The sequence below is a fragment of the Lynx canadensis genome, chromosome C1, assembly GCF_007474595.2.
Source record: "Lynx canadensis isolate LIC74 chromosome C1, mLynCan4.pri.v2, whole genome shotgun sequence".
NCBI classification, from domain to species: domain Eukaryota; kingdom Metazoa; phylum Chordata; class Mammalia; order Carnivora; family Felidae; genus Lynx; species Lynx canadensis.
This window is the reverse complement of record NC_044310.1, coordinates 165,179,342-165,204,430: the sequence shown is the minus strand read 5'-3', so window position 1 is coordinate 165,204,430 and position 25,089 is coordinate 165,179,342. Positions and strand designations below refer to the sequence as shown.

Below are 25,089 nucleotides of genomic sequence, written 5' to 3'. Positions count from 1 at the left end.
TGTACCCCAATGTTTATAGCAGCACTCTCAACAATAGCCAAATTATGGAAAGAGCCTAAATGTCCATCAACTGATAAATGGATAAAAAAATTGTGGTTTATATACACAATTGAATACTACGTGGCAATGAGAAAAAATGAAATATGGCCTTTTGTAGCAACGTGGATGGAACTGGAGAGTGTGATGCTAAGTGAAATAAGCCATACAGAGAAAGACAGACACCATATGGTTTCACTCTTATGTGGATCCTGAGAAACTTAACAGAAACCCATGAGGGAGGGGAAGGAAAAAAAAAAAAAGAGGTTAGAGTAGGAGAGAGCCAACGCCTAAGAGACTGTTAAAAACTAACTGAGAACAAACTGAGGGTTGATGGGGGGTGGGAGGGAGGGGAGGGTGGGTGATGGGTATTGAGGAGGGCACCTTTTGGGATGAGCACTGGGTGTTGTATGGAAACCAATTTGACAATAAATTTCATATATTAAAAAAAATAATAAATAAATGTTTATTTTTGAGAGAGAGAGAGAGAGAGAGAGAGAGAGAGAGTGTGTAAGTGGGGGGAGGGGCAGAGAGAGAGGGAGACACAGAATCTGCAGCAGGCTCCAGGCTCTGAGCTGTCAGCACAGAGCCTGTTGCGGGGCTGGAAATCACAGACCATGACATCATGACTTGAGCCGAAGTCGGACGCTTAACTAACTGAGCCACTCAGGAACCCCAAGGTGGTTGTTCTAATGGGAAAATAACAACCAAAAAACCAACATACTAGTATTCTCTTAAAACCAAGCCCTTAAAGGGGAGCCTGGGTGGCTCAGTTAGTTGGGTGTCCAACTTTGGCTCAGGTCACGATCTCACAGTCCGTGAGTATGAGCCTTGCATCAGGCTCTCTGCTGACAGCTCAGAGCCCAGAGCCTGCTTCAGATTCTGTGTCTCCTTCTCTCTCTGCCCCTCCTCCTACTCACACTCTGTCCCTCTCTCTCAAAAATAAAATAAAAACATTAACAAAATTAAAAAAAGAAAAACTAAGACCTTAGCTAATAAACATATATTGAATTAATTCAACAGTCACTCTTTCCTAATAACTTAGCTTTTGGATATCATGGTCCAGTTGTTTCTTTTCTCTATCTACTAAGCAGAATACAGGGTGCTTATTAAGCTTAGAAAAAATATATGTAAATAGTCTAATAGAGTGCCCTATAATATGGTTGATATTGGCACCAAAATTTATTTATAGAGAAGACTTACGGGCTGCAACACTATTGAGGCAATAAGAGATTTGCATTGAATTCTTGAATTATATAGCAAAGACACGCTTTTACCTGGACTATGTTTATCTTGGATTGTACCAAGGCCAATGGAAATCTGAAAGACTGTGGAAGGCTATGAAAGAAAACCCCCTTACCTTAGGCCACCAGCAGAGGCACTGCCTATTATATTCGTAAGTTATAGCTAATTTTATTATCTTAAGAACTGCCACTACCTCAATGGGATAAGCCAGTTTTGTCTTCTGCTATCTTGTCTACTTCTCTAATTTTTGACTGATAAAATTGTGTTCATCCCCCACAAATTTTACAGTCTCCACATCAATCTAAATTATGGGTATGTTTTTTATTAGTAATCCATTATAACTTTATAGAATAACTAAGTCCCTAGTTTTCCACTGTTCTATGAGGGGCACTATTAAATTCAAAAGGATTTATACAAAATAGTTCTGAGGTTGTAACACGGAATCTAGAGCATCTATTCCAAATAAAGACAAAGTAACAAAAGGAAATTCAGAATTTGTGTGTGTGTGTGTGTGTGCAGTAGCAAATTTCCAGAGATCTTCAAACTAAGAATCTGAGGGGCAAAAATTAAAGTGTAGGAAATTTTCTTTTTCTTTTTACTAAAAGAAAATCCAATTTTTATCAGTTCAGTGATATCCCAAACATCATTAAAGCCTGACAAGTACAGGCTGGATGGATCGATCTCTCTCTCTCTCTCTCTCCCCCCCCCCCCCCCCATCACACATACACAAGCACACACAAACTAAGTAGGTTTGGAGAGTTAGAAGAGAATACTTTTGGTCTTGCTTTTATTCCCACTCCACCTTGGAAAAGACTAGGTCATGGATTTTTCCACTGTCTTCATCTGGTAGCGAAATTTGGAGTAAGGCAAGGTGTAGGGCCAGGTTTAAACGCCAATATGTGCTTAATAATGTTTGTCGTCGTGTAAAAGGGGGAGTAGCGTAAGAGGGAGACACCTGGAACTAAAGGCAATCCTCCCCAGTACCAGATAAGATCCACAGCACTCTTTCGTTCTGTGAACCTCTGGAAATAACAAAATAAGGACTCCTGGTCGCTGCACTATTTTGTTCTTATTATGTCCTCAATGAGGCCTGAAAACTGAACCTTCTCCATTTGGAGAATGCCCAGTTGACATTCCGCCTTTTCAGTTCCCGTTTCTTTCACTAAAACAACGTGCAACGAAACTACTGATATAAACCACATAGTCTATAAAGGCTCAAAAACGCAAAGGACTTCAGCCCTTAAACCTTCCTCTCCGCGCCAGAGACCTAAGTGACAGAACAGGGAGCCAGTAATCCTGCTGTCTGTAGAAAGAAAAGGTCCCTGAACTCTCACCTTCTGACGACCGCAGATCCTTCCGGCAGAGACTACGCCTCCCAGCATGCAGAGCGGCAGCGTCCTGGGCAGCTGCGCGATTGGCCGGTGCATGCCGGGAAGTGGAGTTTCGGTCACTGAATAACCGGAGGAATTTCCTCTTTGCTAACGCCGCTCACACTCTGGAGTCTTCGGGGACGAGTCCATATATGAGACCCTCACATTAGTGATTCCTTTCCAACCCTAGTCTGGTCTTCCCCCAGCAAAGTAACTTTGGGAGCACGCAAACCAACAAATATAAACCCGGAATAATCTTTGTGTCTTCCGTTTCCGGTGGGCTTGTTGCCATGGTAACCAGCACGCACCACCAGCTTGGCGGTTATGGCCGGGCTGAGCGGCGCGCAGATCCCCGATGGGGAGTTCACTGCCGTCGTGTACCGGCTCATCCGGGATTCGCGCTACGCCGAGGCCGTGCAGCTGCTGGGCGGCGAGCTCCAGCGGAGCCCGAGGAGCCGCGCCGGCCTGTCGCTGCTGGGCTACTGCTACTACCGCCTGCAGGAGTTCACGCTGGCGGCCGAGTGCTATGAGCAGCTGGGCCAGCTGCACCCGGAACTGGAGCAGTACCGCCTGTACCAGGCCCAGGCCCTGTACAAGGCCTGCCTTTATCCAGAGGCCACCCGGGTCGCCTTCCTCCTCCTGGACAACCCCGCCTACCACAACCGCGTCCTCCGTCTGCAAGCCGCGATCAAGTACAGCGAGGGCGACCTGCCCGGGGCCAAGAGCCTGGTGGAGCAGCTACTGGGCGGGGAAGGGGGAGAGGACAGTGGGGGCGAGAACGAGCCCGATGGTCAGGTCAACCTGGGGTGTTTGCTCTACAAGGAGGGACAGTATGAGGCCGCGTGTTCCAAGTTCTTTGCGGCCCTCCAGGCTTCGGGCTACCGGCCTGACCTTTCCTACAACCTGGCTTTGGCCTATTACAGTAGCCGGCACTATGCCCCGGCCCTGAAGCACATCGCAGACATTATTGAGCGTGGCATCCGCCAGCACCCGGAGCTAGGTGTGGGCATGACCACTGAGGGCATCGATGTTCGAAGTGTTGGCAACACCTTAGTCCTTCACCAGACTGCCCTGGTCGAAGCCTTCAACCTCAAAGCAGCCATAGAATACCAACTGAGAAACTATGAGGCGGCCCAGGAAGCCCTCACTGACATGCCACCTAGGGCAGAAGAAGAGTTAGACCCCGTGACCCTGCACAACCAGGCGCTAATGAACATGGATGCCAGGCCTACAGAAGGGTTTGAAAAGCTACAGTTTTTGCTCCAACAGAACCCCTTTCCCCCGGAGACCTTTGGCAACCTGCTGCTGCTCTACTGTAAGTATGAGTATTTCGACCTGGCAGCAGATGTCCTGGCCGAGAATGCCCATTTGACTTACAAGTTCCTCACACCCTATCTCTATGACTTCTTGGATGCCTTGATCACCTGCCAGACAGCCCCTGAAGAGGCTTTCATTAAGCTTGATGGGCTAGCAGGGATGCTGACTGAACAGCTCCGGAGGCTCACCAAACAAGTACAGGAAGCAAGACACCATAGAGATGATGAAGCTGTCAAAAAGGCAGTGAATGAATATGATGACACTCTGGAGAAGTATATTCCTGTGTTGATGGCCCAGGCCAAAATCTACTGGAACCTTGAGAATTATCCAATGGTGGAAAAGATCTTCCGCAAATCTGTGGAATTCTGTAATGACCATGATGTGTGGAAGTTGAATGTGGCTCATGTCCTGTTCATGCAGGAAAACAAATACAAAGAAGCTATAGGTTTCTATGAACCCATAGTCAAGAAGCATTATGACAACATCCTGAATGTCAGTGCTGTTGTGCTGGCTAACCTGTGTGTCTCATATATTATGACAAGTCAGAATGAAGAAGCTGAGGAGTTGATGAGGAAGATTGAAAAGGAGGAAGAGCAGCTGTCCTATGATGACCCCGATAAGAAAATCTACCACCTCTGCATTGTGAATTTGGTGATAGGCACACTTTATTGTGCCAAAGGAAATTATGACTTTGGTATTTCTCGGGTGATCAAAAGCCTGGAGCCTTATCATAAGAAACTGGGAACTGATACCTGGTATTATGCTAAAAGATGCTTCCTGTCCTTATTAGAAAACATGTCAAAACACACGATCGTGCTTCGTGACAGTGTTATTCAAGAATGTGTCCAGTTTCTAGAACAATGTGAACTTTATGGCAGGAACATACCTGCCGTGATTGAACAACCTCTGGAAGAAGAAAGAATGCATACTGGAAAGAATACAGTCACATATGAATCCAGACAGCTAAAAGCTTTGATTTATGAGATTATAGGGTGGAATATATAGAGATGCCTGATAATGTCTTTTATCATAATAGCTTTATATATCTATATTTGGTATTATTTTATCTATATTTAGCCATTGGCAGGGCACCTGGGTGGCTCAGTTGGTTAAGTGTCCGGCTTCAGCTCAGGTCATGATCTCAAGGTTCCAGAGTTCAAGCCCTGCATTGGGCTCTGTGCTGACAGCTTGGAGCCTGGAGCCTGCTTTGGATTCTGTGTCTCCCTCTCTCTCTGCCCCTCCCCTGCTCATGCTCTGTTTCTCTCTCAAAAATAAAAAACAGTAATAAAAAAAATAAATACATGTAGCCATTGGCATTTTTACATTTGTCATATGTTAAACTTTGTACATTTGCAAATCATAAACCTTATTTTTAAAATCGTCACAAATACTGAAAATTTGAAACCTAGAAAGATACGAAAAATTCAAAGCTGAATTGGACTCTCTGTTTATTAGAACTTGTAGTGCCTATGTTCCCTTTCCTATCACTTGTGCTTGGTTGTATTTGGAGAGTCCCTTGCACACGGATTACAATTTACAGGGACTTGGCACTATCAAGTCCAGAACAGAGTAGTTAACATATAGGATTTCTAGGCATTTAAGAGGTTTAGAGATTGTGCTCTATTCTCACTATTTATTTGGAATGCACACATTTTGCATAGAGTGTAAGATGTTTTAGCAGGGTTTTTCTACATAGAGGTAACACTTAATGTAACCCCAAATTCCTTAGGTGGTAAATGTTTGGGTTCCTTGTTTTGTTTTTTTAAAATGCAAGATTCAGTGGGCAGTCTTGTGCCCTTAACAAAATTATGGTGCTATGGTATAAAGACAATAAACAATTGTTTAAGAAACAACTTTATGTAGTTTTCTTTTGTTCCATTTGTTAATTTGTACATATGAACAAGATGTACTGTTACTATTTTTCGTAACTCTGCTCTCATTTATCTCCAAATAGCAACTAATAGCAGAGGTAACCTGAGAACTTAGTTCTTAATTCCTATTTTTGTGTTTGCCACTTAGGATAGGTTAATGCTGGAGTTATTTCTGTGTTGTCACCGCTCTGTTATGGAAAAATCTACCTTATTCCCATGACGCCACCAAACTTCTACCTCTATTACAGATGAAAAGTTCTGAAACCTTCTCTGGTGGATTCAGAATGCTGGTTTCACACCTGCAACATTCCCAATTAGAACTCCTCTCATTCTGCTTAGGCATTTTATTTTCTGAACTATATAAAAACTATTTGCTCACCTACCCCCTTTCTCTCCATAAATGTAACTGTGAACCCCAACTTGACATGGCTTAGAAAAAAACAAAAGTTTTAGGTTGAAGTATATGAAATTGCTGATCTTGAAAGTTACCGACCTACAAAACTAGCAATTTCTTATGGTTTAATCTAATAGCTTTCTACTAATAGTGAACCCCTCCCATAAGGAGATGATGATTTTTTCCTGCAAGGAGAAATCACTTAGGCATGTAGGTTCCCAGACAAGTTATGCTCAACATAAATCCTCTAGCATGAACTCCTGGGTGCTCAAATTCTGTCATACCAGAAAATCTGACTTATCATGAAGTCCAATGGTTTTGCATTTCTAAGCATTTTTAGTCTTTATTATGTACACTGATACCATTCACTATTTACTATTTACTGCTATTTACTATTGACGTTTGATCCCATGTTTGGAGGACAGTGTTTAATGACCTCTTCAGTGTATCCCATAGCACAATTCTATCTCTGGGAAATGGTCTTTGTTCAACAACTTTTGTACTAAAAGTGTTGCTACTTCTTTGTGCAGTAGTAGCTCTATGCCCCTCTCAATCTCCATCACTCCTTAGGATTTGGAAAGTAATGAACTGAAATCTCATTTTCAACAGCCATGTTAAAATTCTGATTTTTTTTTCTTAAAAAAATGCATAAAGTGTAAGTAATGTTAACCACCCAAAAGCAAATGTTTTCCAGATTCCCTTTTGCAAATAGCCTGGCCTTTATTCAGCCACATTTTATTTACCCAGGTGCTATGTGTTTGTGGTTTGCATGTATGTGTAATTTTGCTCTCCAGAACATAAAAAGCTTTTCAGAACTGTTTTTTAACCCCTTGCCGCTGGGCAGCTGGAATTTCCTGGTTAGCAATGAATCAGGAAATCCTGACTGCTCCTAACACTGAGTACAGGAATAAAGGTCAATCAAGGCATTTGTCCCCTTCCTTACCCATGTTCTCTGGAGAGGCACCCCCTCAGATTGACAGACTGACTGTTGCCTAGCAACAGCAAAGACTCCTGAACCACACCTAAGAAGCTGCCTAGCCTTCTGAGTCCTTGAGGAGACTGAAGGGTGAGGACATTCCTAACTCTCCAGAAACTTATTGTCCTTTATTTTCAGGATATATTTCTTTTAAACTCACCTTCGGAAGTACTTAGCTCTGCTTTTTGATACTATGATACTAACAGACTCTATATTTTGCCATTTAACCAAAGGCTTTCATCCCTAAAGTTCTGATGAAAAGCTTTTTTCTATGCTCCTAGAACATTATGTGTTCAGTGCTAAGGCACTGTTCTTGACAAAAAAAAAAGATTTCTGTGTATTTCTAAAGCTTTTACTCCTTTTTCATTCTATCTGCATGGCGTCTTTTATTTTTATTTAATGTTTATTTTTTAGAGAAAGAGAGAGAGAGAGCACACACAAGTGGGGGAGGGACGGAAAGAGACACAGAATCTGAAGCAGGCTCCAGGCTCTGAGCTGTCAGCACAGAGCCCGACGCAGGGCTCAAACCCATGAACCACGGGATCATGACCTGAGCTGAAGTGGGACGCTTAACCAACTGAGCCATCCAGGCACCCCTGCACGGTGTATTTCAAAGGGATCAAATATTAAATCTAGTATCTCGTGATCTTAGTCAAACCCCTATCTTCACACATGTCCAGAATATAAGCATGTTTGTAAACAAGTAGTTATTTCCATTTTCTCAGACATGAGTAACAATTTGATCTTCCCAGGACGACGAGCAGAGACTCCTGTGACAGTAACAAGACTGTCAAAGGATTCCTATTCCTCCAGCCAGCCCTTCTTTGAATTTGGCCTCAGCTGTGGCACGAACGTTCACCCTAACTCCATCTGTGAGGTCAGGTGTACAGTGGCCATCTCTGATCCATTCATAAGAAGCAGACAACTGGGAACTGTGGGGTGTGGGGACTGAAGGGGTGGGGTCATTGGGCAATGAAATCCTAGATGATACTCCCTTCCTGCAGGGTGAAATAGGAATATATAGGTATGGCCTCTCAGACCTCAGAAGAGCACCTCAGATGGGATCCATGTAGAACTGCCAGTGATAGGCGTGGCCCAAGATTATAACAATTTGTTTGTTTGTGTATGTAGGGCTATGGGGGTGTGGGGTGATGCCCAAATAAATCAGCTTACTAGGAAATGTGAGATAAGAAAAGGTCAATGGCTTGGAGGGGAAGCTTTAAAGGAATAACTTTCTGAAAGTGAAATCTTTCACTTCAGGTGAACACCAGCATTTTTGAATGTAAGTTTTTGTCTTAGGTTCCCTCGTCCTTTTCTTAATGGCTGTGGATGATCTGGAAACATGTGGGAGACTGTGGTTTCGTGATGGTATTCTCTGACACACGGAGTAGCTTCCTAGAAATGGTGTGACTTACAGCTATCTACCATTCCCTAACTGCCTTTAGCTTTTGTTGACCTATCACTGGGACTAAAGTGACATCTGGGCTTTTTTGTATTCACTTATTGGGCTGTACCCATAGTATTAGTCAAACAGCACATTTTGTGACATGACCTCCTGTCTAGGGTTAAATGCTCAGCACAGTGTCTAGCTAATAAAGAATGAATTAAAAAGATTATTAATGCAATAGTCATTTTAGGGTAGTATTCAGCAAAAATATCTAAACTTAATCAGAATCACTGAGACCAAATTAGAAGGAACCTTAGAGACTTTCATTATAAAAAAGAAATCAGGTCCAAAAGAGAAAAATGGAGTACACCCAAAATTCTAGAACTCTTTCCATTGTGTTCTTAGACTTTAGAACTCCATCTTCTCTTATTTTACAGCTTTATTGTGACAAAATCTGTTTTTAAGAAGTACCTTCCCAGGTGTAATACAGACGCAGTGAGATACCAAAGATGTGACAGAATTGTGTAAGAATGAATTAAAGAGCTTGTCCATCAGCCAACACTAGACCCAATCAACGAGTCACATCAGAAAATGGGCTTATGAGTACTATTGCAAAGAAAGAGACATATCCCTGAGGCCAAACATAGGCAAAAGTAAATGTGATTGGCAGTAAGACCTCATTTGCTTTCCCGATAGGGTAAGAAGCTGGACCAGCAAGCTTTACCAAAGGATTTCACTCTGGCAGCTGACAGTGTTAAGTGAAACTGCATGTTTAATGTTATCTTAATAGTTGATTCATCATTGAGAAAAAAGGGCTTATTTTTGGACAAAATGTAAACATGTAAGTAAGGTAGACAACAGCATGTCAAGTGGAAGAGTAGCTGCCTGAGCCCTGAATGCTCTCTCACGGATGTGTTGTTGGGCAGGCCCTTGTGTACCATAGCTATCTGCCATTACTGGCAAGGGAATCCAGACATAACATGTCTCACTTCCATGGACCTAAAACTGGATGGGACAAAAAATATTCTGGAGAAGAGTCAAGATTCTAAAGTTTTGAAAATCTGGAAATAAATCCAGTAAGATACAAATTTTAGTAAGGATATAGGTAAGGGGGCTTTGAAAAATCAGCTTCCAGGGAGGTGTGGCCAAAACGGCATATGCAGAAAAGACAAGCTTTGTGAAATTCAAGTTCAGTGTGAGGTGATAGTGCAATGTGTCCATCAAAAATGTGTTTATTAGTGACAGAAAAAGGGAATCATTGGCTCTACTCTGGCACATTCAGGCCTAGATACCTCACTTTAAGGACATCAAAGAGGCACATACAAAGAGCGATTGGGATGGTGAAGGATCTAGAACTCATAGGAGCAAAGGTTGGAAATGTGGGGGAACATGAGCTGCCTTTAAACACTGGAAGAGCTGCCTTTCATTAGAGCAACTGGACAGTAACTTATGACTACAGAAGACAAAAGTTACATCAATGGATAGAGGAGACAGATTTCAATCCAATAAACAAAAACCTCTTAACACCTCTTTAATATCTTAAAACCTCTTAAGATTTCAAGTTGGAAAAGGCTTCCCAGATAAGCAATACACTCCCATTTGGTCACAACAAATGTTCAGGAAGACTAGTTATCTGTGGCCTGGGGGATAGGAGAAAGTAGTCAATTATGTTTGGGAAAAGATTAAGATGATTTCTAAGGGTTTTTCAGTCCAAGTTTATATGAGCCAGGAAGAAAATTTCTTTAATTAATTACTGTAAGAGCCAAAATCTTAGTGACACAAGTGATTATTTCAATGTACCAAGGAAGACTAGGTTCAACACAAAGTTCAGTCATTTCAGAGCCCAGAAAACTACAACCCGCCCTCTAGCGTAGGAGCCACAGGCAGGGACAAAACCAGTATCTGTGCACATGTCCTTCACTAACAGAGAGGCTACTCATGGGTACAGATTATATTCTATCCATTCTCTGTGAGTATAGCATGATGCTGCCAACAAAGGTTACATGGAATTAACATGAAATAAGCAACAATTTCTGTAACAATGAGTGGTTTTGGTATTGTTTTATTTCTTCCCAGCACGTCTTAAAAATCACATGGGCATTTGCTTATAGAACAGTACAGTCTAGGAAAAGCAATAAAAGGAGAATCCAAACATACACCAAAAGCACAGTATATAGACCATGTGTTGAGCCCTTGTGGAAAACAACATGGCTCAGTCTGAACTGACAAAACTATGTTGAGATCTCTCAGGAATTTCCCTTTCCACTACATACCAATGTTTAAACCATAAATGTAAAGAGAAGAACTGTTTGTATGCATTAGTTACAGCAGTATAATGGCTTACATACAAGAGCTTACCCACATGTAGTTCCCAAAAGATTACTACAGTACTGGCAGGAATATGTACTGCCTTGGAGGAAGACTCAGGATAAGATATTATTCAAGTCAAGTTGTATCAGAGCCAAAGTATTCCACAGGCTTAGCTAAAAAGGACAAAAATTAAGAAATATAATCTACACATATTTCTCATAAGATTTATCATTGTCCAGGAACAGAGATACTCATTTTTCTGAAGGCACCATCACAGAAAAAAGGACCGACACGCAACATAAGGAATAGAACCCCCCCTCCCCCCACAGGCTCTGCTCCACAGGAGCTGTGTGAGCAAACATCCAGAAGCATATAGTGGGTGTCTCAGGGACTGAGTGAGTATGCCACATCCACTAAGCCACATCTTAGGGCTACGAAGTTGGGACAGTAGGAATGAAAATCTAAGAATGAAAGTACATATAAATCCCATTGACTGAACAGATATACGAGAGTACAGGTCCACCATATAACTAGTGAAACATACTAGAATAGGTGATCCAAACCCACACTGTGGAAAGGATTTTCAGTGTTTCTACATATAACTACTTAATTCCTGACATATTCTTGAAGAGGAACAGCCCTGAACTACTAAACAATCTCAGTCTTTAAACACTTACCCTCTCCCACCCATTTTAAATAATGGCTATTTCATGGAAAAAAAAAATCCCAACAAGGCACTGTGAACTTTTGGGGATATTCTTTAAGTAGCCCAAAAAATAATTATAGAAACCGTATACCAGTAGAAGAATTTCATGTCCTTCATGGATATGTGAACAAGGTTACTTTAAGGATTAAACAACATGTTTTCAAGGGTGCTCATGTTCATGAAAAACACTGCTAACAATAAGATGCCTGAAAAACAGGTATGCATGCTGCTTAGAAATCCACACTAAAGCATTTTCTTCCCTTCTCTTTCCTCTTTCCCTCTTAGATTTGGAAGTTCAGTCTCTGAAAAATGTTCTTAATGATGCTTATTATTTTCTTCCTTGTGAGAAAAAAACGTGTAAGACAATCTCCTTTGGGAACCAAAGAAGAAATCTTTTTATGTTCACTGAACTAAAGTTACTTTCATTCTGTGATGGTTCTTTGGCTTGAGTGTTCCATCTGTCAGTGGTTCTCATTGACGTTTGTTAAGGAATTATTGTGGTCAGAAGAGCACAGTGCTCATTCTCTGAGGAGCTTTCTAGGTTCAAACTGGAATGCTTCAGGTTCACAGGAGACTAAACACCTCCAAGAAATAGAACACTGATTTAAAAAATAATTAGGGTGATAAAACCTAGCTAACAATATACTCTAAAGGGACTTGATTATGCTTCATCAATAAAATTATAAAAATTGTTTTCAAATCAGAAATATGAAAATGAAAAATGAAAATTGAAAGAAAAACCCATATGTAAACAGAACAGTGAGCTTCCCACTCCCTTTGAAGAAAACAAAATCTCTTAGACCCGGGTGCATTTTATTAATAATATACGTTAATATAACCTGTTGACGTTACAAGTAGTTTTTACAAATTCCAAGCTAAAGACAAACACTGTGGCTTAGGAAGCAGAAAGCCGAGTAACTTACATCCTTCATAGTAGACACCCCATTCAATAGTTAAGAAAAAGACTTACATTTTCTGAATTTTAGCATCAATGTATACATTAATTCAGGACACTGAAATTAATAAGAATTCAATGAATATATTGACATATGGCTCATTTGGAGCCTTGAGCAAAGCCTCGCTTCCCTAACTTGTAAAGCCAAAGGTGATTCTGTATTCTTCAATCTGAAACTGGCACTTGTTTTCAGCTTTTCTCCCACCATGAGCTAAGCCGTAATTAAAATCAAAGTTACCAAAGATCAAGTGGTAAATGAAAAGCTATTAAAGCTGTCCTTAATGCCCATCTCAGTATTTCTTAAAATGTAGAGAACACTTTCCACAGCATTCCATTTTGGCTGCTTCACGTACCAAGCACATGCAGTTTGTGAATCAATCCATAATAAATAACTATTTGTGTTTCTACATTTATAATAGATGTTCAACCAAACCCAGTCCCATTTTTAACAGCTGAGGTTACACACTTCAGCTTGAGACTACAGGACTTCTTTGATTAGCTATGGTTAAGAAGTTGTAGCTATGAAAGAAAATGACGAAGAAATATCTCTGGAGCCAACATGCAGAAAGGCATTTTCAAAAACGCAAGCTAGGACTTAGCAGTTACTAAGGAAATACTCTGAAACACAGGTTTCCTTGCAACCATCTGTATCTGACACAGTACACATACTGATGGAAGCTCATCCTTTATTGCACTTTTGTTTTCCAAAATATGTCAACACAACTATGTGCACTAGAAAGCTTCCAGCTTCATAAATAACTCTTAAGTAATAGTGTAATCTGTAAGCAGTTAGGAAGCAAACGCCCAATTCCTCCGAAGAGGAAAGAATTCAATCCTCTTTCTCTGTGGTAAAATGCTGGGCACAATAAACATGTGGCTTCTACAATTCTTATGAAACTAAAAAAGCTCAAGTTACTCATTATAAGACAAAATTCACTTATGCCTGTACTTGTGCACCAAACATTAAGGCAACAGTTTCTCTAAGGGTCAATAAAGCCTGTTCATACTGAGTCTTTAGTATTCAATGCCACTTCTCACTAGCAGCAAGTTCCTAGTCCCACTAAAACCTCAACCCAAATGTGACATCAACGAATTATTAGAAATATGACTGATTTAAGAAAGACAAGTCAACGTTTATGCAGTACTAAAAACCAGATAGGATATGAGCTTTTAAAATTTTAAACAAACTTATTCAAAATGAGTTTAAAAGCCTCACATAAACAATGTTCTCCAGGCTTTAACTTTTATGAGGCCATTTTCAGATATTTCAGAAATACGAGGCAAGGTTTAAGTGCTTCTGTGCATATTCAAGAACTCAGTTCTCCACGGAAACTAAGTACATGCCGAGGTACCTCTCAGAAGCAGGTGTGAGAAGTGGGGAAAAGGCTTTCTGGTTTACTAAATCAGAGGGAAACAGCACTGGTGAGTGTTTGTGTGTTTCAAAATGATCCCTGTAGAAATGATTCCAACAACAGAATGTAGTCATCACTATAAAATCAAGATTGGGGAGTTCTGCATACATGGAAGAAGAAAAACAAAGACATAAATCACTAATTTCCGTAAGGTTCATGTAGAACAGTGAACACAACTTTCAGCTGTGACATTTATAGTTTCCTAATACCAAATACAGATTTCTGAGGTTGTTGAAATCTGAACTCCCTGGGAAAGAATGTTAAAACAATCACTTGCAAAGGAATGGATCTGCTTATGAATCTGTAAATTTTATTTAAAAAAAATTACTCAGAAACAAGTATACACTCCAGTGAGATATTAGTACTGTATTAAATTTTACATTTTGATCACCAGTTAGAGAAATTACCTTCATGAATAGATCCATTTTATAAAGCTGATATTTTTTTTTTTTATAATTCTAGAGGCAAGTGTAATTTCCTCATCAAGCATCCAACTATTTCAAATATCAAGGGCTTTTAATGCTAAGATTTGCTGGAATTTTTATAACTAAAAATAAATTACCAATGAAGAGAGGCAGCTTCTAACAAATATTTAGTTTTTGTTGTTAAACTAGTATTTAATTTTGATTTGCTTACAGATTTTAAGTTTATTAGTTTGAGGCCAATTTTATTAAAAATTGCTTATCATTTTGAAGTCTTAAAAATACTATTTTGTCAATTTAAATTTTTACTTTTCTGGTTAAGTATACTTTAGATATAAAAGGTATCAAACTGCCCCAAAATACTTTGGAGCTGTTGCTACATAGACAGACAGTGTGTCCTTTTAAAGGATCGTCTGCATCTTGACGTACATTATCTGATCAAATATTAATTTAAAAAAATTATCAAAAGTTAGGTATTGCATTAAGAAAAGAATCCATCCCGAAATGTGAATCATGAACCTTGACAGACAGTGATTCAAAGTAATCATTTCACTTCTTGTAACATCGAGGCTTGAATGTAAAAATGTTTGTGAAATGTGATTAATGTTCTCCCTATTACTTAAGAAATATGATATTTCAAACTTTTGATTATGGTTTGTGTATTAATACATTACATATTTTCAAAATTTAGGTTAAACCAGTAATTCAAAAAAGGCATTAAACCACTATTAAAAACTAAATTGAAACTTTACTTTTATATGACAATTTATCAGGTTGTTTGGGTTAATTAAAAAAAAAACTGTCATTGAAACTCTTGAGGTTTTCAAATTCAACAGCTAAATGGTAAGTGTGTTTCATTAGTCAAACAATTCTTCAAACTGGAGACATTAAGTGTAAGGAGTCTTCCTTCTTCTGCTCCGGCTGCAGTTTCTTCTGCATCTCAGCAACAAGAATGTGAAATCAGAAACATTAGGATTCTAAGCTGAATAAAGGCATTCATTTCATGGTAAACCTGCTGTTCACATACAATGAGTGATAAGTCAGCTTTCTTACAAAACATACTATGAAGGAACTAGGATATAACAAGAAGTTATCTCGGTGATACACATTCAACTCATACCCCAGTAGAAACAGAAACGTGGAGAATAGAAACATGTCCCCTAACAATAACTTTTTGCTCATCTCAGGTTTTATAAACGTATACTAATTTCAAAGAAAAATGTAGGCCAAGCATCTCACCGAACTGAAGGCATCCTAAATAACAGGTTGCCTATATTCTTTCATTAGTATTCTTCTTAATGACCTACTCACACTAGAATGCACTCTTAAAAAACATACATGTGTTATCACTCCTCAGTGGCATCCTTCCCCAGATAACTGCTTTCCAGAAACGTCCTTAAAAGGGAGGCTAGATAAGCAGTGGATGACACCAAAATCTCCCTTTGTTCCCAAGGGGAAGCATCAACATGAAACAGCTGGCAGCATCTTCCTCTGAAATAACAGCTAGCAGCCCTGTGCCACCTGACTAAAATTTGAAATGACAACCAGTTGGCTGTAAACTGATGCACCTACAATGAGAGAGATTTAGGAATACCATCTGTCAATCCATAGATGTAGAAACAAAACAAATACAGAAACAACTTATTTAAAACCAACAAAAAAATTTTGCTGAAATACAATCCATGATATATTTGATTACTGGTATAACCATAGTTGAAGACTTAAAAAAAAAAAAGTGACATTTTTTTTTGTAACAACAGTAATGGATTTATAAAAGGTTTTTGTTTCCAAAGATGTTATTGGGGTCCACATATTCCTTGACAGACTTCAGCATCCCAAAGCCGACATCAGAGATACTTTCCTTTAGCCACTGCTTCCGTAACTTGCCCACTGGAAAAACAAAATAAAAAATGCTTCAATATACACTATGATGCTGGGAACCAATCAATCTTGTGACCATGAATGAACAAACACTGTGTGATAAATGCTTTTATTCAAAAATGAGAAATGTTTTGCTTTATTTGATTTATTGAGCCCACCAGACTATCAAGCTCATTAAGCCCAATGTATTCCCAGGGGAAGCCTGTGCTCCAGTGTCTCCTTTCTCCAGAAACTATGAAATGGAGATGAAGGAAGCTTGGGTTGAGACTGCAGCCCATTTTACAAATAACAAAATGAGAAAAACATGCATTTCAAAAGAACCCACCCCCTGTCTGAACTACCAAAACATGCCAAAGTTTCAGAGAAAATGAAGTTAACTAAAGAAAAACATATCCAGATGAATTTGTTGGGTATACTATAGCAAAAATGGCAGGATATACATCCACAAAATATTTTAAAGCTTAAAATAATTAAGAAAATCTGAACCTTTAATGGGTTTAAGAAAAAAATCTGGTTATAAAACTTTTATTTGCATTTTACTTTCATATTACTTTTAAATAAATTTGCATGTTCCCAAATAATTCTTCCTATTATTTTTCCAGAATTAGAGATTCTTCCTAGGCACTAAATAAATCAAACACCTAATCCATCTTAAACTTATACTTTTATACACTGTATAATGTTCTTCTTCGTTGTTCCTAGCTCTTGCTAATTTATTGAGAATAAATTAATATTTTATTGAGAATATAATGGTCCGTAGCATAAATTATATTTTAAAAGGCACCCAATAAAAAACAAACTTTTCTAAGTAGAACTTTCATAAGAAAGGATATGTACTTAACCTGTAAAAAAAAAAAAAAAAAAGTGAAATGTTAACCTGCTTTGGCATTATGCAAAGCAATGTGCTAATTTATCTGTGGCAAAATGGATAAATCTTTTAATTTACAGATAGGATTCTTTGTGGCTAGTACTTTTCAAACATATTGTAATAATTGAATTCAAGTGGTCATTTTCCACAAATGTTCATTAATGATCCAAAGTCATCAACAGTGATTTAATTGGACAACCGAAATGGGAAACCTTCTTTCATTAAAGTATTCTGCCTGTCATTCTAAAACGCACTGCCATTTATCAGGCAGCAGTGATACACTGTAGCACCTGCCATCTGGAACGTTAAATACCATTTCAGGCTCAACTCAAATCATCTTTTGTGTCCAGTTCTCCAGGAAGCCATCAAATTGTCATTAAAATTATAGCATGAAATCCTTAGAAAGCAAGATATTTCTGCTTGGCTTCTAGAAATAAAAGAGTTTGCTGTGTTAATATTGGGGGGGGGGGAATGATGTACAGAAGAAAAAAAATCTTAAATTCAAAAAGAAAGTAACGTTTAAAAGAGCGCTCAAACTGGAAGCCAACCAGAACAAACTCTTACTCATGCAATCTCTACCACCTACAAGATGTTCTACCTGGTCCTCCTCCTGTCTCTCAAAAGGACAACTCACCACAATGCTCTAGCCTTGGTTTTCTCATCTTCAAAGGGACTGGAGTCTATGAAGTCTTTCACCTCAAATAGCCTATGATTTTAAGCACTCAAAAAAGCTGCAAATCAGTTATTTCCAGATTTGCTCCAAGGGATTAAAAAAAAAAAAAAAAAAGCAACTACTCTCTGAGTGACAGAAGTGGCATTATTACTAGCTACCCACAATGAGGTAGCTCAAGAGACAGGGGTGAAGAGCAGTCAATGCTAGTCTCCACTGTTATCTGTAATATAGTTTCACTGAATGTGTCCTGTTGTTATGGATGTAATTGTCCTGAAAAGACTGCAAACAACTGCTCCAACAAGATGGAGCACATTAGAACCTCAGCAGGATGCCCAACAGCTAGCTTGTCTGCCTGGTTTTACACCTCTAGTAATAATGCAATTCCACAAGGAACTGAACCATCGGCTGAGAAGCCACCCAACAGCCATTGCATATTTAATGAAGTTGCTCACCAAGCGCTGGAAAACAGAAGGTGCTTGGAGTGCATCATTAGTTCTGTCAGAAGGATAATTTACACATCTATCTTGTCAAATTTTCTATGGTTTATACTTTTACAATAATCAATCTAACATACATTTGATTAGTGAACTAGAAAGTAAAAAAAAAAAAAAAAAAAAAGACAAGACAGTATAGGCAGCATGGCTGTGGCCCCTCATAAACATATTTAATGGAAGAATTTAACCCCTTGATGGCAGAGGTTTGTGAGCTTCCATCAGTGATAACTGAGGTCAGAAATCATGGCCTATGTAATAAAGCAACTAGGAATCTTTTCGGTTTTGCTTGACAATTTAAGTCAACTACAGAAGTGCAGACAGAAAACACAATTTAAGTAAAAATGCTTCAGTGAGGCTTTTAAGCCTTTAAGATGATTATCAGAAATAGTCTTCACAAGGGTGCCTGGGTGGCTCAGTCAGTTAAGCATCTCTTGATCTCAGCTCAGGTCATGATTTCATAGTTTGTGAGTTTGAGCCCCATGTTGAGCTCTGCACTAATAGTGCAGAGTCTGCTTGGGATTCTGTCTGTCCTTCTCTCTCTCCCTCCTCACTTGTGCTCTAAGTGGGTAAATAAACTTGAAAGAAAGAAAGAAAGAAAGGGAGAAAGAAAGAAAGAAAGAAAGAAAGAGAGAAAGAAAGAAAGAAAGAAAGAAAGAGAAGAAAGAAAGAAAGAAAGGGAGAAAGAAAGAAAGAAAGGGAGAAAGGGAGAAAGGGAGAAAGAAAGAAAGAAAGAAAGAAAGAAAGAAAGAAAGAAAGAAAGAAAGAAAGAAAGAAAGAAGAAAGAAAGAGTCTTCATAAAATGCTAAAGAACCTTTGGTGGCTGTCTCTGATGAATCAATAAACTGTAACAACAGCAACAAAATACCAAAGACCCTAATCTCAAAGAGAGAATCCCACTTCAAAGTAGAAGACCTTTATTCTAGAGCTAAATAACAATAATAATGCCTTTTGTACAATCCTTATTTGCACTTATAGGCATTTAGACATTAGCTGACTATACTGATCTAGATACGTGTAACACACATGTGTGTACAACTATATTGTAGCTCCAGAGCTACAAAAAGTTAAGACAGGGATCTTGTATTCCACAATTCACAATTATTCTAAATATATGATGCCCAAAGTACGTAAGCCAGATATTTAAGAGCGTCAGATATATTTTTAGAGATACAAAAAATATAGACCAAATACTGAACATTACAGAAACAGGGGGAAAAGTTCTTTCTCTGCTTAAATTAAAAGTAGAATTCACCTTTTTACAATTTAATATCTAACAATATATATACATATTAGACAAATATTTTGTGTTCCTCCACAACATACAGTACATTAAAAAAAATTACTTTTCGAACAGAGGAAATGGATGCTTCAGGGATAGTCTTTGAAATCACAGGTTCAACAGTCCCCTTTGGATGCTAACGGCTTCAAGAAAGAACACCTGGCTTAAGTACTTTGGGCATCATATATTTAGAATAATTGTGAATTGTGGAATACAAGATCCCTATCTTAACTTTTTGTAGCTCTGGAGCTACAATATAGTTGTGCACATGTGTGTTACATGTATGCATTTTGTGGTACGAATGAACAGATGTGTACGGGCAGTGATGGGAGTGTTGGGTGCGAGATATGTGGACATGGTAGCCAACCTAGTCACCAAGAATTATCTGGAGCTACTCTTTGTGGTCTAAGGGACTGAAAACTTAGCAGAAGCTACCAAAGAGTCCTGTTTTAAAAGGGAAAAATCTGGGGTCTGCTAGCCAGAGTTCTTTTTAGCTAGATAAATTAAAAACCTTTGAATTTGAATTATGAATTTAATTATAAGGTTGAAAAGATTATATGCTTATTTAAAAAACAAACTATGAAACAGATTATATATTTTGATTACCAAAGCTGGAGCTCAAAAGCAGAATTTAGCCAAAGCAAAAAGCACCTAACCAATATTATAACAACTACAGTTTGAAAGTTCTAGTTTGAGTATCCTGGATATCACTTTAGCACTATTTTATCGGTCAGATTTTATTTTTTTTAATTTGTTTAAATGTTTATTTATTTCGGGGGGAGGGGAGGGAGGGAGAGGGAGGGAGACACAGAATCCAAAGCAGGCTCCAGGCTCTGAGCTGTCAGCACAGAGCCTGACGCAGGGGTCGAATCCACAAATCATGAGATCATGACCGGAATCGAAGTTGGACGCTTAACCAACTGAGCCACCTTCTCAATAGGTGCACCTCTATTGGTCAGATTTTAAAAAGACAATCTAGACTTAGCTGCTTGTATGAGTGATCTGAGCATTAACTTTGTATTTCAAGATTTAATTGATCCAACCAATTAAAGTTGGAAGGACACCCAACAACCTCTTGCCAGATGAGGTTCTGGCTCCATGATACTTGTTAGGTAGTGGTAAGAACAGAGAGCATGGGTAGTTTCCACTCTTTGAGGTGATCTGACTGCAATGATGCTTCTTCAGAGGGAGGTTTCAAGCTGAAAAGAGGATGTAGCTGTCCATGTGTTTGTGCTCTACAGCACATTTTTGTATGTTTGGTTCTGGTAGGGGTACATGCTGAATGTTGGCCAACAGATCACCAACTCAGGAATGCTAACATCCAGGCTTTAAAGGCATATGAGTTGGGACTATACCTACCTAAGAGTTTAATTTAGTGCTTTGTGGATGCTTAAAGTCATGTTTCCATTTCTTTACTAAGTCATTTGACTTATTTTCTACAAATGAAATTTCTGATATTGAGATGACAAATTCATGGCTACAACAGACTTTAACAAAACAATTAAAATCTAATGGGATTTTTATCTTATTAAATAATTTAAAATGTCAATTTTCTTCATGCTAAAATTTCACCTGTGCAGTTCACATAATAGCTCTAAGATCTTATAGATCCTTGAATAGGTCTTTAATGATTATGAAACAGAATAAAAATTTGAATTACTAGGGCAATCACAGGAGATCTGTCATCAGAACACAATGAAGTGCTAATTCTGCTACACGCCCCAAAAGATGGCTTGACACCTTGATATTTAAACCCAAGTGGCAATTACTGCATATACAACAGAGTAAAGTAAAAAGCAAGTAAACAGGTGAAATAACATGCGATAGATAAGGACAGAAAAGGATAGACAATATCATATGCTCCCTGAAGCCTAGAGCCATGTTTCACTCATTCTTGCATTTCAATTTCAAGACAGTATGCCACACAGTAAGAATTCAATAAATGTTAGTTGAACTAAAAAATATTGAGCCATGGTTATGTAGAAGTCATGTTAGATAAGGAGCAAAATTCAAATATCTAGGAAAAGCAATGTGGGTTTCCTTAATTTCCTTTGCTTCTATTTGCCTTGTACTCCCTGTATTCTGACATTATCTGTTGGATATAATCAGAGCTATTTTACAGTAGCTAAAACAGAAGGTATGGCACAGAACCTAAAACTCTTTCCTTCAAATCTCTAGGACTCTTTGGGCTATATCAGTCGTTCTCAATGGGGGCAATTTTGCCCTCCAGAGGACATTTAGTAATGTCTAGAGACGATTTTGGTTGTTTATAACTGGGATGATGTTACCAGCATTTAATGGGTAGAAGAAGCCAGGGATGCTGTAAACATCCACAACAAAGAATTACCTGACCCAAAATGTCAACAGTGCTAAGATGAAGGAATCCTGGACTATGTGCTTCCAAAGGGCTATCTCTTAGAAGCCCAAACAATTTCCATAAAGGCAACATACCTTCACTTCACTGCTACAACCAACTAAATTAGCAGCAAATGGCTGACTGCCATTTGCAAGGTGAACTTGCTCTAAATCGAGGCTACTGACCAAAGAGGGGAATTCTGGAGAAAGTGGTAGAGTAGATAGGAGTTACATCTGAGAACATCAACCATTCCATTAATGACAAATGCTACTTTATTTTTTTCAAATGCTACTTTATTTTAAAAGTTAACTCCTGGGAGCCTGGGTGGCTCAGGCAGTTGAGCGTCCAACTCTTGATTTTTGGCTTGGGTCATGATCTCATGGTTTGTGAGCTCAAGCCCTATGTTGCTACGTCAAGCTTGGGATTCTCTCTTTTCCTTTCTCTCTGCTCCTCCCCTGCTTGCTTGCAAATGTGCTCTCTCTCTCAAAACAAATAAAATAAAAGTTAATTCCTAAAAACTTGAATTTAGTATCTACTGAAAAAAACTTATAGGTCATTTTTTGGGCCATTTTTCTAGACAATGGGTGAATATAAATATGAATATGAATATATATGTTCACATAAATATATGTGAAACAAAGCTTCACAGCACTATCCAATATAAATCTCTATGATGACAGAAATGTTCTTTATCTGCACTATTCAACACAGTAGCCTCTAGCTGCATGAGGATATGAGCACTTGAAATGTGGCTAGTGCAAGTGAGAAAATAAATTTTTAATTTTAATTAATTTTAACTGACTTAAATTTAAATAGCCACAGGTAGCCTAGTGGCTTTTGTATTAGGTAACACAGAACAACATTAAAAATAAATTTTGAAATAAATAAATTGTAACTAAAGTCACTTTTTATAGATTCACACCTGAAAATATCTATTAGCATTATCTGTTTGCTAATTAGCATTATCTGTTTACTAATTATTCTCTAACAATATAATAATGTAGTACAGACATTCTTAGAGTAAACAAACATCTTATTGAAAAGAGTCTTGGACATAAAATTGCTGGGAAGAAAAGTTCTCTTTAGAGGTCCAAGATGCTCAACATCACTCCTTATCAGGGAAATACAAATCAAAACCACACTCAGATATCACCTCACGCCAGTCAGAGTGGCTAAAATGAACAAATCAGGAGACTATAGATGCTGGAGAGGATGTGGAGAAATGGGAACCCTCTTGCACTGTTGGTGGGAATGCAAACTGGTGCAGCCGCTCTGGAAAACACTGTGGAGGTTCCTCAAAAAATTAAAAATAGATCTATCCTATGACCCAGCAATAGCACTGCTAGGAATTTACCCAAGGGATGCAGGAGTGCTGATGCATAGGGGCACTTGTACCCCAATTTTAGAGCAGTACTCTCAACAATAGCCAAATTATGGAAAGAGCCTAAATGTCCATCAACTGATGAATGGATAAAAAAATTGTGGTTTATATACATAATGGAATACCATGTGGCAATGAGAAAGAATGAAATATGGCCTTTGTAGCAGCGTGGATGGAACTGGAGAGTGTTAAGTGAAGTAAGTCATACAGAGAAAGACAGATACCATATGTTTTCACTCTTATATGGATCCTGAGAAACTTAACATAAGTCTATGGGGAAGGGGAAGAAAAAAAAAAAAGAGGTTAGAGAGAGGGAGAGAGCCAAAGCATAAGAGACTCTTAAAAACTGAGAACAAACTGAGGGTTGATGGGGGGGTGGGAGATGGGTTGAGGAGGGCACCTTTTGGGATGAGCACTGGGTGTTGTATGGAAACCAATTTGACAATAAATTTCATACTTAAAAAATAAAAAACAAAAAACAAAAAAACCAAAGAGAAGTATTAGTATCTAAGCCACTTCTACTCCAGTGACACACCTGAGGCTGGAGGCTACTACAAGTATAGCACATGGACAACTGTAATTGCATACGTGGAAAGGTGCAGGGATTAATACATTTTTAACAACAGATTTTCTGTCAGTTTTCAAATCTGTTTATCCGAGGATATAGCTTTAATAGTTAAATGTTAAGCTAAATTATGGGTTAAATTGGCTTTTACAGTCTGGTCTTGGAATCTATTTACAACACTGCTTCAGTGGAAAAATATAATCAACTAATACGTTTCGTGAGAAAAAGCCAGCCACAAAGAAGAAACCAAAGGAAAAAAATTAATTTAAAGGACAAAACAAACTTTCTGCTATAATATGGTAATCTGATATTCAATATTGGAAAGGCTATACTCATCTGGTAGGCATCAAAAGATCAAAATCACAACCAGGACACTGATATTGACATAGTCAAATACAGAACAATTCCATCACCACAAGGGTTCCTGTGTTGCCTGTTTTACAGTCACCTCTTCTCCACAAGGGACTCCTGGAAACATTGTGTTCTCTATTTCTGTAATTCTGTAAATCATTTCAAAAATGTCACAGAAATAGAATCACACTGTATGTGCTTTTTTGGGATTGGCTTTCTTTTACTCATCACAATTACCTGAAGAGTCATCCAAGTTGTTTCATGCACTGATCGCTGGTTCTTTCTTATTGCTGAGGAGTTGTCCATGGTATAGATGTACCACGGTTTGTTTAGCCACTTACTAGTTGAAGGATATCTGGGCTGTTTCCAGTTTGGGGATATTACAGGTAAAGCTGCTCTGATTATTCATGCACAGGTTTTTGTGTGAACACAAGCTTTCAATTCTCTGGTATTCAATTCTCTGGTATACACGGGAGTACAATTGTTGGGTTGAATGGTAGCTGCATGTTTGATTTTATAAAACACTGCCAAAGTCTCCACAGAGTGGCTGTACCACTTTACATTGCCACCAGTAATGTATCACTAATCTAGTTTCTTCATATGCTCAATCAGCATTTGATATTGTCATTTTTTAATTTTAGTTTTCTGATAGATGTGTCGTGATTTTCCTTGTGGTTTTAATTTGCATTTTCTTAATAGCTAATGACGTTGAACCTCTTTTCAAGTGATTATTTACCATCTGTATATCCTCTTCAGTGAAATGACTCTTCATATCTTTTGCCCACTTTCTAATTGGACTGTTTTGCATCTTACTCTTTTGAGTTTTGAGAATTCTTTATA

The 25,089-nt window shown here is 38.5% G+C and overlaps 2 protein-coding genes across 3 annotated transcripts in view; one reads left to right on the top strand and one right to left on the bottom strand.

Moving 5' to 3' along the window:
* Positions 1–2,801: 2,801 nt before the first annotated feature.
* On the top strand, positions 2,802–5,806 carry TTC30B (tetratricopeptide repeat domain 30B). The gene has a single exon (XM_030327584.2). The coding sequence runs from the start codon at positions 2,976–2,978 to the stop codon at positions 4,971–4,973; it is 1,998 nt and encodes a 665-aa protein (XP_030183444.1). The 5' UTR covers positions 2,802–2,975; the 3' UTR covers positions 4,974–5,806.
* Positions 5,807–10,642: 4,836 nt separating this feature from the next.
* AGPS (alkylglycerone phosphate synthase) overlaps positions 10,643–25,089 on the bottom strand; it is a 143,915-nt gene continuing 129,468 nt past the window's right edge. The window contains exon 20 of one of the 2 annotated variants that reach the window (XM_030325400.2): positions 10,643–16,291. In XM_030325400.2, coding sequence (XP_030181260.1) covers positions 16,170–16,291 — 122 coding nt within the window. In that variant the 3' untranslated portion in view covers positions 10,643–16,169. The remainder of the gene's footprint in view (positions 16,292–25,089) is intronic. The other variant, XM_030325401.1, reaches the window with a different exon arrangement.